Here is a 16,239-nt window from a genome sequence, read left to right as displayed (position 1 = left end):
AGTCAAATATTTTCATTGATTAGATTAGGAAAGGCTCTTTTTAGGCACCATAGCCAAGGCAACCATGATCTTAGGAAAAACTACAGCTAATCCTATTCTTTGGTAAGTGTTCTGTAAAGATTTGGGCTGTATTAACTTTCTGTGACATTTCTAATTACAGCTCTGCAAGCATAATGAAAAAAATATTCCACTGTACTCTTACAAAAGTTAGATTGCAAAAGAATATTCAACTGACACTCAGTACTTAATCATTTGAAAGGGGAAAAAGGTACAATTCTTATTTCAGCTTTTTAAAATTACATTTCCAATCATCAACTGAGTACAATCAGTAGGAAATAAAAATCATTTTGTTTGAACAGTAGTTTTTGAAGCTCAGAAAATGGGCAACTTAATGGCAAGTTTGGTTCTGCAAGAGAGATTTTAGAGTTTGTTCGGTCTGGTAGAGATACACCCAGAAGAGGAAAAAGAATCCAGAAGGGAGACAGGTCACTGAAAGAGAAATGGTAGATGATTTTATCATGTGCTTTGTTTTAGGTGAAAGCTCGTTTGATAAAGATGGGGCATCTTAATTCCATGAACATATTTCTTAGACAAGAAATTGACAGGATGCAAAGGGTCATTTCGATCCTCCGCACTAGCCTGAGCGATCTGAAACTGGCCATCGAGGGGACAATCATCATGAGTGAGGTGAGCCGCCCACCGCTCAGCAGTCACCTCTCTCTTCTGCTGCTGTTTCTCACTCACATATGTTGCCTTCATCTTCCTCAGAACTTGAGAGACGCCCTGGACAACATGTACGATGCTCGTATACCTCAGCTCTGGAAAAGGGTGTCCTGGGACTCGTCCACCCTGGGCTTCTGGTTCACTGAACTTTTGGAAAGAAACGCACAGTTCGCCACTTGGATATTTGAAGGGAGGCCCAATGTGTTCTGGATGACTGGTTTCTTTAATCCCCAAGGTAGGTGCTCCTGGGAGAGTGGGCAGCACTTGGACTTGTGTGGATGGATGGTTGGATAGTGCTATTGCATGGTGAAGGTACGCTGCAGGTGCTGGACGTGTCCTCTCCACGGTTGGAGAACACAGATAACCCTGCTCTCCTTGCTTAACAAGTTCAATCTGAAGTTGTTCATATCTTTCTTCCACAGTGTAGTGGCACAGTCCTCTCTTTTCCACCACTTCAGCAAACTATCACTCTGTGGTTAGGGGAAAAAGAGTGTTTTAAAAAAAAAATTCTCTCAAATTTTAGTTTTAAATGTTGGTGGAGAAATTTTTTAAATGAAGCCCCAGAAGAGGCAAAAAAAAAAAATTGTTCATGGAGGACAGAAGATGAGACTGATTTCAAAAACTGTCATGTGATGTGGCAAAAATACTAAGGGAGCTTCAGGGGTCTCCCTCCCCTCCAAACCAGGATTTTGGGTCTTTTTTTCCCCCTGAAAGAGTGTTTTGTCATTCTGATTCATTTCTCCCTTCATTTTGAGAGTGTTTACTCAGAAAGTTACCTGCTCCATGTCAGAGTTCATAGGGTTCGAAACCCAACAACTTTCTGTCTTACTACAAAACGGGTGGTTTTGCTTCAAGGGATTCTTGGCCAAAATGAAGAGATGTTGGATTTCTCATGGTTCGGCATCTCCTGGCGCCATTTGTAATACAATTTAAGAAACATTCACACTTACCGATTTAGAATGAGTTGCTTCTACTCAAGAAATAAGGTTGAATCTCATAAAATAACATTGAGTAAAGGCAGCAAAGCAGAAAACATGACATCTTGGATGATTCAGTTTATACAAAGGACAAGGCCAGGTGCAGGCCTCTGGTGTCAAAAGTCAGAATCCTGGTTACATGGGGGCAGGGGGCGCAGTGATTAGGAGAGGGCACAGCAGACTTCTGGGGCTGGGCCTGGGAATGCTGTTTTCGGAGCTGGATGCTGGCTGTGCGGCTGTATTCCCTAGGTGGAAATACACTGAGCCAGAGGCTCATGATTAGTTTTCCTCCTTGCAAGCCCTCCATTAGAGTAAGTTGTCACCAGATAATTCCTGACTGGGGAGCCTGAAGATATAGCATCTAATTTAATCAGGATTGTTTAAGCACCTTCCATTTGCCAGCCCCTGTGCAGGGTGCTTTCAACAGAGACAGATTCGAGACCTGATTCCTGCCCTAAAGAACTCCATAATCTTGTTGGTAAGACAAGTGCATCAGCAAACCTTAACGTGACGCGATGAGTGCTCCGTGTGAGAACTGGGTGGTACAGGGGACAGAGATGAATTGTGCCTGGGCAGGGCTTGAGAATGGCTTTGCATGGGAAGCAGTGAGTCGGGTTTGTAGTGGATGCAAGAAAAGGTCATTCCAGGCAGAGGCCTGAGCAAAGCCCAGGCACGTCCAGTGGAAAAAGGACACCCAGCTCAGGACACAGGGGCTCAGTAGTGTCTTTGAGAGGAGTTCTGGCTATGTCATGAAGGCCATGGGAAGTCACCAAAGCTCAGAAGATAATCCCAGGAGTTGGTGAAGGGTGGACTAGAATCCCGGGGCCCAGAGCAGTGAGACTCCTCTCAGGTCCATGAAAGAGCCTGGGATCTTAACAAGGTGCAGGTGGGAGAACAGATTTGATGAATCAAATGGGCATTTTTGAGAGAGCAAGGAGAGGCTGTGCCTTCGGCTGCAGGCAAAGTACAGGACAGGGAGCAAGTTCAAGAGGGACCTTGGGTGGCAAGGCCAGGAGGAGCACTAGATTTCGGAGAGTGCTGGAGGAACATTCAGGTGCAGAGATGCACTGGGAGACCTGGAGTTCAGAAGCAGCATCAGGACCACTGATTTTTAAAAAATATTTTTTAGTTGTAGATGAACACAATAACTTTATTTTATTTATTTATTTTTTATGTGGTGCTGAAGATCGATCCCAGTGCCTCACATGTTCGAGGCAAGCGCTCTACCGCTGAGCCACGACCCCAGCCCCAAGGACCACTGATTTTAAAATCTGTGAGGTCATTGAGTGTATTTTTTTTTCTTTTGGTACTTCATGCATTTAGTCCTTCATGAAATAAATGTTCATATGTACCTGGTACAGGCCAGGTACATACCTACTATGTGCAGTAAGAAAAGGCCAGATAATGACTGTTCTCACCCATGCAAAATTCACAGAATAGTAAGGGAGACAAACATTGAGCCACTACTTACATATTGATTACATGTGTGACAAGTTCTTGTAGGAAAAAATATTGGTTCATAAGAAAGCACAAGACAAAGATAACACATCTGGGGTAGGGGAGGCATGAGAGTGGATAGAAGTTGCCCTGAGAAAATATTCCAAACTGGGATCCCAGGAGAAGCCACCAGGAGCCCAGAAGGCTGAGATCATTGAGTGTATTTTTGATATTCAGAGACCAAGGAAGTGGGATGGGTTCATCCCTGGCTTCCCATAGGCACAAATGACAGAGTCACATCATACATCATGGCAATACACCTTCCTCCAATGATTATCTTGTTGTTTTTTTTTTCACCTGTAACTTAAGATAGCAAAGTGTTAACCCCTCTAATTAACACTTGAACTGATCTTTAATTGAACTTGATTTTCATGGACTAATCTCTCCTTGTTAGTCTTGGTGAAGTGATGTTCAAACCAGAACAATATGGAAAGAAATGCAAATGTAGATGTACACTTTGGTTCACTTCTCATTTGCCTTCACCTGTTAATAATATGAATCCTTTCTCTTTTCTTCTGTTTTTGAGTGGGACTTTGATTCCTTCTCTCCTGGCTCTCTGTGTCTTGGAAAGCCCAGACTTATGCAAGTGAGAACCCTTCCCTTTACACATAGACACTCAGGCACACTCGCCCTTATCTATGATTGCTCTCTGTTCATTGCATAAAAGACTGGAAGTCACTCTTCCTGCACACTAATCACTTCCTGCTTCCTTTTCCTCCTCTTGACAATTACTTTCTGTTCCACAGACTTGGCCAAATCTAGCAAGCCTGTGCAAGCTCACAGACAGGGTGCACAAAGCCCTTTCCAGTTGGAGGCCTTGCTGACCTCCATGCGACAGCAGTAGGTTTCGCGACATGAATGTGTCTCCTGAGTTTTGTATCTTCTAACACCGTCTCCTTCGATGGAATGAGGTCCTTGTTTAGTTCAAAATATTTTAGTTGATGGCTTTAAAAAATAATCCCACACAAAGTGGGTGGACTTCTCATGAAAACAGAAGGGAGACCAGTAAAGTAGAAGAAGGGGACCTGAGGGAGGAATAAGTCCTGGGGAATTAAATCGAACAAATGATATTATGTGCATACATGAATACATAACAATGAGTTCTGCTATTACATATCATTATAATGCACCCATAATCATGTTTTTAAAGACCCCACTCAGGTAGGTAAAACACAATTAGGTTTGCAGAGAGGTCACCAAGGAGCCACAGGGTCATGACAGACACCTACAGTCAAACTCACCTGGACTATGAAACACTTTCATGTTTCAATTTCGCATGACTTTAATTTTTATCATGTTGTAACATAATATGGCATCTGATGCTGTCCACTGTGTGTTTCCCAAAGTGACTTTGAGGCCCTCAAGGACAGATGACATGCTTCAGTTGCCCCCCGGCTCTGTGCCCAAGCTGGCGCCTCTCAGAGCACTGTTCGTTTGCCTTAGGACTGGCCGATGTTTGTCTGTCATATTTGAGGAGGCTGAGTCAGCCGCCGTGCAGCTCAGCTGGTATTGTCAGCCCCCGCCACAATCATTTCTGTAGCAATTGATGAGCTCAACCGTGTGGCAATTAGATTTGATTAAAATGGTCAAGCTCTTTGCGTCTGTGACCTGTAGTATTTGTTGAATGGCGTAGCTTCTTCAGTGCATGGATGTGCCTCCCAACAGATTCCTCGGACCAACAGTGCCTTCGCCCTCCCTTGGTCCCCCCAGCAGTGACGGTGCCCTTGTTCTCATACCGTCTAAGATTGCACCTCTTGGGGTGCAAAGGGTTGCTGTGGTCTCTTTTTCCCCACGGGCATCCCTTCTGCAGGGCATCACGTATGCACGATTTAGATGCTGGTTCAGGAGCTTGTGTGCGTGTGTGTGTGTGTGTGTGTGTGTGTGTGAGAGAGAGAGAGAGAGAGAGAGAGAGAGCACTATGTATGTGGGAATGTGTTTAAACCTAAGAAATATGAGTTGTGAAGCGCCCGTCTTCAAGCCAGAGCATCGACTGCCTTTTGAAACCTTCTAATTGATAGCCACACTTTACCGTTTGATGTTGGTGTGACTCACAGGTGCTGCTAATAACGGCGGAGGCAGAGGCTGAGCGTGCCCTGCAGGCCTCACACCTCCATATTAGATGGAACCACGCAGTATCATTGTTTTCCAAATGTCTAACTCAGTCTGGAGTTTGATGCCATTTAGATGCCAAACTGTGCTCATTTTTTTTCTATGCTTTTATCTCAGTGTCTTGACAAGCCACGCCAGGCTGCTGCAGCAGGTATCAGTAACAACTTATTATTTCCTAACATGAATCAAGATTTTTCACTTAGAGGGGATTTTTGCGGAAGCAAGGAGATGGGTGATTTTTGTCCTGTTATCTTGTGTTTCTGTGACAATCACCTGCATCCTCTCGCCTGTGTGTGTGTGTGTGTGTGTGTGTGTGTGTGTTGTCAGGGCATTGTCAGCAGCTAGCTGCAATTTCCAGATGCTCGTCTCGAGGATAGTTGCGAGAGCCCGCTGTTTGTGGAAGTGGAAGAGTGCACCGAGGGTTCACAGAACTCCAGGGCTGGAAGGGACTGGGGGACAACTAGTAGCAATTCTAAGCGAGGCCCTGGGGCAGCTGTTCACAGAGCCAGAGCTGCTCCTCATGTCTGAGGGGGTCTGGGTGAATGGAATTTGAATAATAGCAGCACTGACCTACCCTGTGCACAAACCCAGAACTTACGGAAGGACTGTGGTCATGTTCAAAATGCCTCTGAGGGAATAACATGTGGTTCTGTTGTCCTGATGTGTGAGGGGCTCCCAAGCACTGGCCTGCATCACATCCTCATCTCATAATTCTGCTCTTGTACACAGTTACCTTCCTCACCAGCCACCCTGTCCCTTGTCATCTGGCCCACTGCCATGTTATACTGAAACACTCTCTGCAAGGACCCCGTACCTAATGAGCTCCCTGCCAACTATATCCCCTTGGCTGTAGCTAGGATGCTGATTCTAGAAACTCTTCCAGACCTTGGCTTCCATCCATTCCCTTCTGTGGTTCTTTTCCCATCCCTGAGAGGGCTGCTTCTCAGCCTACTTTCTGGGCTTTATTCAGGCAAGTTCCGCCCTTGGACTTGGCCCCCTCGTCAATGAGCTCAGCCATGCTCACATAGGTGAACTATTCATCTCTACCTACCTAAAGTCCCAGTGCAGAATTCTGATTCCTCATTTCCAGGTGCCAGTGTAGGATGTCCCAGGCTCCCATGAGCCTCACCAGTGCCATGACCTACCTGGTCATCTTCCTCCCAAGTCATCCTCGCTGGGATTCTGCTGCCTTTCCTTGGGTACCACCCTCCAGCCCCAGCACGCATGACCAAACAGCTGGGAGGGGGGAGACCAGGAGAGCAGAGGTCATGGAAGACAAAGAGAGGGAGGGTTCCAGGTAGTAGTGGTGCTGCCAGAGGTCAAGCCAGGTGGGCCCCAAATAGTCCCAAGAGAAGTCCCGGGGAAGCAGGTGGGGCAGTGGAGGGGTCAGGTAGCAGGTAGGGTGAGTGGCAGTATGGATGATTCTCTCAAGAAACTTGTCATCATAGAGGAGAAGCAAGTTGGAGGATAGTGGTAAGAGGAAAGAGCTTGCTTGTTTTCTTTCCATGGTAGGGCTAGGTGTAAAGAGAGGGATATTTGGACCCATTCACGATCAGGGTTTCACTTGGCAAGTGATGAAAAGAATGGAATTAAGTCAACAGGAAAGGAAGTAAAGACAGGGGCCGGAGTCAGTGAGTTAAAAACATGAGGAGGCCCAGGAGAGGCCGGACCGCACTGCTGGATGGGATACTGAAGAGACCCCGGTGTTGGCAGGGTACTCAGTCCTTGGTGGCGGGTGGGCAGATGACATGAGGATCGAGGGGAGCGGCTCGTGGCCAGAGGTTGTAGCAGATTCTCATAAGGGGTGGAGGGAGGGTTGGGGAAGAGCAAGGTCTTTAGGGCTGAGCCAGGTTCCAGCAAGGGCAAGATGGTAGGATGTGTTCTGAGTAGGTAGAATCATGCCAGAAGGACTCGTGGGGATGTGGAGGAGCAGGGGAAGAAGTGGGATTTGGAGTCAAGGGAAAAAGGCATCAACTTAGCACCAGAAGACAATAGATCAAGTGCAAGGAATACATTGCAGAGTGTGAGACAGGGTGGGTGGCAGGCCCCGCTCTTGCCAAAAGAATCACTCCCAACTCTTCCGTGTGTGCTGAGGTTTTGTTGGAGCCAACCATCTCCTGGCCAGTGGGAGAATATGTGTCTCACGGGCCCTGGAAGGAGTCAGCTCGTGCTACTGACAGCCCTGCTGATGTTTTACAGTGAGGCATTGACCTTCCACTTGTCAAACCAGCTCTTCCAACAAAGGTGAATCAGTGACTTCTGAGACCTGTCTCGCCTAGCTTTTCAAAGAACCGTGGTTCTCAGACCCACTTACCCCAATAGGATCACCTACTGTCCTTTTGATGCATACTTAATGCTTTGGGCTCCAAACTAATTATACCACAATCTCCAGGGATAGGACCTCTAGAGTCTGTGCAATCCATTTTCTTAAAAGCTCCCTTAGTCATCCTAATGTGTGAAGAACCTTGAACTCAGATCTTTGTTACTGCTCTGTGATCCCCCAGTGCCAGTCCCTGGTGGCAGGTGTCACAGAAACGCAGCTCCTCGAGCCCCACCCTTGACCTGCCTACTGCATCAGGACTTTCCTGTCCATCACAGCCACTTCCCCAGATGAGTTCTGTGAACAGTAAAGTCTGAGAATCAACCCTGCCGTACAACAACCCTGATGCCCGGACACTACCTCCAGGGAGTCTGGTGTTGTTGACCTGGACTGTGATCTGGGAATCGGGAGTTTTCAAAGCTCCTCTGGTGTTTTCAATATTCAGCAGTTTCGGATGTCTTCCTTAGAGCTGCCAGCAAAGAGTCGGGAGAGGCACCTGGTGCATTCTCATTCAACTGGACCCATCCACCCCATCTTTGTTTAATGATTTCTGACCTTTTATTTAACTTAGCAATGAACTATGTTTGCTTCTCATTTGGGGGAAAAACTGCCTGTCATAAACTTGTGGCAGGAACATCATTTCTCCTTATCTTCGAAGATGCTTCTGGGAGGCTTGGTAACTGTTTAGACAGGAAATACTGCACAACCTACGGCCCATTACAGAAGGACTGGTTCATTTGTTAGAGAAAAAAAAAATGTTGTCTATTTTTGGTATAGGTCCAAGGTTACAGAACACCAACCACTCCTGATAAAGTTGAGGAGAGCATCCTTCCTGATTAGCCATTTCTTTCGTCTTTTCTAAGACTTTGTATGAAATGATGCTTAGAGGAGCTCATGGCTTTCCTTAAGCCAGCTGATTGCACAAGCCAAACAATGGTAATGAGTTTGCTGAAATGCTGGATTACTGCCGTTATGGGAATTAACGTCTAACAAGTGTTACTTTGGACTTGAGTTTCCAAAGAATAAGCTAAAAAGTAAATTTTAGAAAGAGAGAGAGAGAGAGAAAGAGCAAGAGAACAATCTTGACAAGTGTTTTAAGAATTCATTATGCTTTCTGGGTTTGTTTGAAAGGGAAATTTTTTTAAGCATCTCATTTAGACCACATGAAACTCAGATGTTTAAATAGTCAAAATGGTTAAGTATCATGGAGAACAGAAGGTTATTACTCTTGAAGACTTTCCCCAACTTTTGTTTCTTCCTTCAGACACATGAACATGGGAATTGCTTTCCCATCACTTTAAGAATTACTCAAACTAAATTTGTGCCAAAACAAAAGTACTGATTTCCAGGCTTTTATAAAGAAAAGTGTATCGATAGGCTTTTAGAATTATACAGACTTCAGAAAGAACAAATTTAAAATGCATTAGATTTGACATAATCTCCAAAAAAGATGGACATTCAGGTTTTTGTTTTTTAATTAAACAATGAATACTTCAGTGGATGTACTACCCTTTGAATTCCTCAAGATTGTATTCTTTTCAGGAAGCCAAAACAAACTATCAAGGCTTGAAAAATGGAGTGTCTTCTCCATGTTCTCTGAGTAGAAATGGCCCATGGAATACTGTCCTCCACTCTTAAGCTTCAAATATATTTAGATAAAATTTTCTTTTTCTTTTTGGTACTGGGGAATGATCCCAGAAGCGCTTTACCACTGAATCACACCCCCATCTCTTTTTATTTTTTATTCTGAGACAGGGTCTTGCTGAGTTCTGGCATTTTGCTAAGTTGTTGAGGCTGGCCTCAAACTTGTGATCCTCCTGCCTCCGCCTCTCTAGTTACTAGGATTACAAGTGTGCACTACCACGCCTAGTACATTTTCCTTTCTTGAGGGTTCAAGCTGACACGCGTTCCAGATTCCACCTCCTAGCTGACTAGCACTGCTTCCTAAGCATTAGGTCACTTACTGCTGAAATCCACTGGGCAATGTCATGTGTACTCCCAGTAGGGAGAGGACAGGAAATGGTCTTTCCGTAATTGCACTAGAGTTTTCAGAGCTCTTTGACAATGACTGCCTTTCAAAGCAGGTGTTCTACATTAGAGAGAATTCTTCTCATTCCTGGTCTGACACCTGTGGCATTGCCTGAGAACCAGCCATATGGAGTGAGGTCAAATTTGCACTTTAGTTGGAACTTAAAGTATTATAGAAAAATCCAATTATTCAACTTGTGCAGATAGATGGTTCTGACTAGAATTCATGCCTTGTACATTAGGACCTTGTGGATTCATAGATCGGTGGTGAATTTTAAAATATCATAAAATAGGGTCAATTTAATTCCTCCAAGTCCTCCACTTGAATGTGCAGTGTCTAATACACCACATGGCTGAACACTTAATGTTGAATGACGAAAATGACAACTTTGTGGAGTGATGAGAGGGTGCATTAGGTTTGATCACCCCACTGATTGGAGAGCACACACAATGTTTTACTACTAGGGTGTGGGATCCCCAGTATTTGAAATGGAAGGCAACACCATCACATGCTGGTCAGACCACCTCCCGGGGCTCCACATAGAGTCCAGGCACTGACTTTAGCTGCTGCCAAGCAGACTTCCACCATGTTTCCTGGCCCCCCTCCCCATAGTTAATATCTTTCTTAATACTTATTTTATTAATTATTTATTTATTTTTATGTGGTGCCGAGGGTCAAACCCAGTGCCTCACACATGCTAGGCAAGTGCTCTGCCATTGAGCTCCAGCCCCAGCCCCTGAGGTTAACATCATAAAGTCATCTCTTCTTACTCTGGTTGACTGACCAACTTTTCTTTTGAGTTAACACAAGGGGCCTTCATGAGCACCCACATCCTGTTTTAGTGGCACCCTGAGTAAGCTTTCCAAGAGGCAAATACAACCAAGTCACTGCTCCTCATCATCCACAGAATCAAGGGCAAGCTCTGGCCTTGAAACATCAGGCCCCACATTTGTTCCAGCCTTCTCTGGCTTCACAGCCTCCCACCCCAGGCCTCTCTGTGCATTTGTGGCTCCTCTCACTGCAATCATCCCTCAAGAGCAGCATTTGACTTCATCTTCTCAGTCTTCCTTGAGCTGTCCTGAGTTGGGCTCACTCCTGTCCTGCCTCCCTCCACGCGCTCTCCAGGCCAAGTCCCTGGAGTGCAGGGTCCATGGATGGCCTCCCCGTCTTTGTGACCCTCACACACAGAGTGGTGCCTGGCATACGTGACCACACCGGAGAGCATCAACAAATGAAAGAAAGGCCACATGAGTGCCCCTCCACGTGTCTCATGTAGTAATGGGGAGAACTTGACTCCCTTCGTGGAAAAGGGCTGGAAACCTCATCTTCCTCTCCATCTCCGAGAGGTCTTTTCTCAGTGCTTATTACACCTGTAACTCCCCTTTTCCCTTCAAACCCATCAGAACGTTATCTCTTAACGTGTTAGTTTGACTCTGAGTTCACTAATTTAATAGTAGCAGGGATGTGTATATCCCAACACTTTACTCACTGGAGAGCTCCATGATTTTCAATATTTATATGGAGACCAAAATATAAGAGCTAGGTCACAGACACAACTTAAGGTTTTGAAGCCCATTTTGAAGTTTAGGTTTTTTTTTTTTTTTTCTTTTTTTCTAACATCAAATGCCACGCTCCAAGAAAGACTGCTCTTATCAAATTGAGTGGCATGATCTGCAAATATTAAGTTTAAAGAAAGGCCACGGTATACAGAGCCACGTATTATCTTAAAATAACTGTATTATGAACATTAAAACATGTAGCTTTCCTTTCCGGTGTGATTGCTTTGTTTGATCAAATTGAAAGTCAGGTTTCCTATTTGGGCTTTATGCCTTATTTCCTTAGACTAAATGAAATTGTTCCATTATAGCAAATAGAAGCTTGATAATGGTTTGATTTGAGTTTAATTGGAATGCTGTTTCTCAGAATACTTCTAACATTCCGGTCACACATTCAATATTGTGTTTTCCAATACAGTGTATGAGCAAGGGCCAGGTGGGTTATGACCCTTCGAGGCCTTGAGCAGTTGGAATCTCAGGGGACTTTCAAACCAAGGCCTGGTCGGAGAAAGAAAGGGTGCTGTTCTCCTGCTCCCAGCTGACAGGAAAGATGTAGCTCATCACAGTCCCCATAGAAACAAAACCCTGGGAGAAATGGCCCCCTGGGGTTTGGTGTCAACTCCTCTTGGAACAGGAGTGCAGTCTGGAGATTGATCAGCAAGTAATGCTTAGCACTGCCTCTTGCTTGCTCCTAAAGTGGACTACATCAGGGCACCAAATTCTCTTCTTTTTTCTTCTTAAGGCTTCCTCACAGCAATGAGGCAGGAAGTGACCCGGGCTCACAAAGGCTGGGCACTGGACACCGTGACCATCCACAACGACGTTCTGCGGCAGACCAAGGAGGAGATCACAACGCCCCCTGTGGTAGGTGCTGCAGGGACAATTCTGGGGCCAGGGATGAAAGTTCAAGTCCAACTTAAGACTGCCCTTGAGTGCCGCATGAAGTCCGTTTGCTTTGCAGCCAGGGCTGTTTCCATTGTAACCAGGAGGCCCTGACGCCGCCGAAACCTCCTCCATCTGCTGGAGTGGAAGGTTAATGACAAGGTCTAGTGAGTCCTGGAACTCCCCGTGTGGCTTTTCTTTATAATTAAGGTTCTGTTTTGTGTTTGCTTAAAAGGGTTTTCTAGGGGCTGGGGCTGGGGCTCAGTGGCAGAGGACTTGCCTAGCATCTGTTGAGGCACTGGGTTCCATCCTTAGCACCAAATGAAAATAAACAAACAAAATAAAGGCATGCTGTCCATCTACAAAAAAAAAAAAAAAAAAAAAAATTAAATAAAATTTCTAGACCTTTCCAGCTATTGCTAGGGCTGCTCATAGAACACCCCCCGCCGGGGGCGGGGGGGGGGCAGAGTAGTGCTGAGGGCAGTAGAGACCAACTGGATTAGCAGGGTAGATCCAGTTCCAGCAGTGTCCCCTTATCTTTGGGACCTGGTGGCAAGACGCCTGGCTGGGGAAGGAGTAGGTGCTCATCTGAGATAAGCAGACGCTGCCCAGCGCCACCACTCAGACACTGCTCTGCTCAATTAGCTTAAGCAAGTTCTCGGGCCTTTTAGAGCCTTGACTTCTTAATCTGTAAAATGAACGTGATGGTTCAACCTCACTGAGAGAGGTTGTGGGAATTTAAATGTGACCCTGTGGGCTTGGTGCCGGAGGCCCCCACCCCCATAGAGACTCCATAAATGTTATTTCCCTTTCTCTGGTTTTCATTTCCACATTTGTCCAATAAGGGGACTGGATCAGATGATTCCGACTTCTAAGTATTTGGCCATTTAATAACAAGAATCATCTTTCCTCCAGTTTCCAATAACATGTTCTTTATTTCTGACTGCGACCTCACCCCCAAACACCTCGAACCTCTACATTTCCACCAACCTCTCTTCAAGGTAATTAGGTTCTTTCTATCACATGCCTCAGAAGATTCTTCCAGCTTTGACCCATTCATTTCTGCTTTTGCAGGTCTTCGTTACCGCGGAGCCCCTGCTTTCTGGTATCAAAATCTGTCTTAGTTTCCCAAGGCTGTCACAATCACATATCACAAACCAGGTGACAGAAAACAACAGACATCTATTCCCTCACAGTTTAGAAAGCCAGAAACCTGAAATCACCGTGTTGGTCATATTGGCTTTTTCTAGAAGAAGGCTCTGAGGGAGAATCTCTCTCCATGCTCTCTCCAAGTTTCTGGTGGCTGGTTGGACAGCCTTGGTAGTGGTTGGTTAGTAGATGCATCCTGCCAGTCCCTGGCTCCAGTGTCACAGACCTTCTTCCCTATGTGTATCTCCAAGTATCTTCTCTTCTTTAAGAGAAGAGAGGATTTAAGGCCTGCTGTAACCCACTATTTCCTTATCTAAACTAATTATATCTGCAAAATATGCATTTCCAAATAATTGCATTCTGAGGTTGTAGATGGAAGTGAATTTTGGGGTGACACTCTTTCATCTGTCACACCTTCTGTGACTTTATAAGGTCCTGAGATTGAAAGAACCTTAGAGTGGGATACAATTTACTATAGGCTGGTTCCTACACTGCTCATGTAGATAATTATCAACTCTTAAGTTACCAGTGGTAATCTCATAGCCTGGTTTTCTGTGACTGCCCATGATTTTGCTGTGTTTCTTTTTTCTTTTCTTTTTTTTTTTTTTTTTGTGTGTGTGGTTCAAAAAAATACATTTCTGACCCACATGAGGGGATTCCAGAAAACACTTCATGACTAATCCCCTGGTACTTCATTATAATCCATATTTGCTTCTCAGTACCCCATCTTCACTGGTAATGAAAAAATGGTCACCATCTTCTACATTAATGTACATTATGAGCTTGCATGTTTATTGGAGGTCCCTGTGGTTCCTTCCCAGTCTTTCTTTTTCTCTTTCTCTTTCTTTTTAGTGAATATATGTTCTGTGGCTCCCTGCTGCCTGCAGGTTAAAGTTCAGACTCTTCACCTTAGCATCGAGCCTCTTCCCTGGCCAAGCCCTGACTCACAACCATTGACCCTTCTGTTGAACAGAACGCTGGGGCTTCTCCACCCATCCTGCCTTTCCTTGTAGCATTGTCCCAGCCTGGGATGCCTGTCCTCTCTCCTCTGCCTTTTCAAGCGGAGCCCACCCTTCTGGGCCCATTTCAAGGCCATCCCTTCTACAAAGACTTCGGTAACCTTTCACCTCAGAAGTCCCTGCACTTGCTCTCAGAACTTTTCATCAGGCAGCTCCAGTAACAAATATGTGCAGGTCATTTCAGGTCTTTTCCAACAACAACAACAACTTCCTTTATGTATGTGTCTAGTCTTCCCGTTTTAATAGTGAGAACCACGAGGGCAGGTCTAGGTGTGGGAGGGACACAGGGGAGGATGATCACGGTCTCCCACCTGGCCCCTTCACGGCCCCTGTCTGTACCACGCCCGGCCTCTGGGGGCGCTGTGGTTGTCCGCTAGCCAGTCCTGGCTGCGCAATCTCCCTTGAGCCTTGGGTTGGCTTGACCAGCCCAGCTGAGATCCCAAGTGACACCAGCTCCAGATCGTGTTCCCTGCTCCCACCTTACAACGACTTAAATAGGACCTTTTGGAGACTTAGCTCCTTGTACAGGCCATTTGGCTTTTCAGTTGCCAGGCGACCGCCTTCCACCAACACCGGCCCCACACCTGGCACCCCAGTTAGCAGTAACAGGAATACTCCCACAGTGCCAGCCTCATCATATGCCGCAGAGGAAAATTGGGCCCAGTATTTCACTAATAGGATGTGCCCAGTGGTGCTTTCTTCATCTGGCAGCTTTTTAAGACTGGTGTATATTTTCTTTCCAAACTGATGACGTTTATTACACTAATGGATGCCCATCTTGCAGCACCTAATTTAAAAAAAAAATCTATTCCCTTATGCTTGACTCTTGCAGGAAGGTGTATATATTTATGGGCTCTACATGGACGGAGCATCCTGGGACAGACGGAATGGGAAGCTCACAGAATCCACCCCCAAGGTGCTCTTCATGCAGCTGCCGGTGCTCCACATCTTTGCTATTAACTCCACGGCTCCCAAGGACCCCAAGCTGTACGTGTGTCCTATTTACAAGAAACCGAGGCGAACCGACTTGACCTTCATCACTGTGGTGTATTTGCGTACTCTGCTGTCCCCAGATCACTGGATCCTGAGAGGAGTGGCCCTTTTGTGTGACATCAAATAAGTTGGTTTCCCACCTGCAGAGGGCACCAGGAACCGTGTGGAGGAAGGGACTGTGCTAATTGAGAGAGTTGGCCATGTGTGTCTTGCCTCCCTGATAACTGCTTGATTCCTCTCTCTCTCAATTAAAAAGTCCATGTTCTTCCATTGCTTGGGTTTCTTCTCATATCAATATTCAAAAAGCGGATTCTGAATTCATGCTTTTTTATTCCAGAAATCAAAGTCATTATAATTACTTTTTAAAGATAAAATCCTATCTTCGTGTTAGAATGCTTTGGAAGGTTTGAATTTTAAAAACCCAAGACGAAGTGTTAATATCTTACATCCTAAAAGGAACCTAGTAGATGAAAACTTTTCCCTACAGTAAAAACCATTTTTCCTCAGATGAAATTGACCTCTGGATTTGTGCTTGTGCTCTGGGCTCACCCTTCTTCTGTGCTTGTTAAGTGGACCCAGGAGGGTCCCAGAGGTGCCCTTCTGTAGTACAGCTGGGTGGTGTGAAATGGAAAATGGAAAAACCACTGGGATAGCTGCTTGTGTCGTTTATTTTAATTTTACTTACTATTGTTTTATTTTATTTTATTTTTTTAGTGATCTTCAAGCTCAGGGAACTTTGACTCTGCAGTTCTCCCTCCCCACCCCAATTCTGCAGGAGATAATGAAACACATTTCTAGGCAGCAAATGGAGAAGGAAAAACAAACTCCATCAAGTGAAATTAGGTTACATGCTGAAAGTCTTTAAAAAGTGAAGCTATTTCTTACTCTGTAGTTAGTCTGAAACTCAGTATGAACCTTTATTTCCTGCTAAAGGAAATTGTCAATTGAACAAAACAGATGGGGTCCTATATTGAATGCTCATGCC

The 16,239-nt window shown here is 45.3% G+C and overlaps 1 protein-coding gene across 1 annotated transcript in view; it reads left to right on the top strand.

The window, feature by feature from the left end:
• The window catches only part of Dnah8 (dynein axonemal heavy chain 8), a 286,408-nt gene extending 271,027 nt beyond the window's left edge, over positions 1–15,381 (top strand). Inside the window, exons 89-92 of the mRNA XM_077801771.1 lie at positions 535–687; positions 769–958; positions 11,954–12,075; positions 15,094–15,381. Of these exons, the coding sequence (XP_077657897.1) occupies positions 535–687; positions 769–958; positions 11,954–12,075; positions 15,094–15,381 (753 nt within the window). The remainder of the gene's footprint in view (positions 1–534; positions 688–768; positions 959–11,953; positions 12,076–15,093) is intronic.
• Positions 15,382–16,239: the final 858 nt, after the last annotated feature.

Source organism: Urocitellus parryii, chromosome 8, assembly GCF_045843805.1.
Source record: "Urocitellus parryii isolate mUroPar1 chromosome 8, mUroPar1.hap1, whole genome shotgun sequence".
NCBI lineage: Eukaryota > Metazoa > Chordata > Mammalia > Rodentia > Sciuridae > Urocitellus > Urocitellus parryii.
Note: the sequence above shows the minus strand (reverse complement) of the source record. Positions and strands in the feature narration are given on the sequence as shown.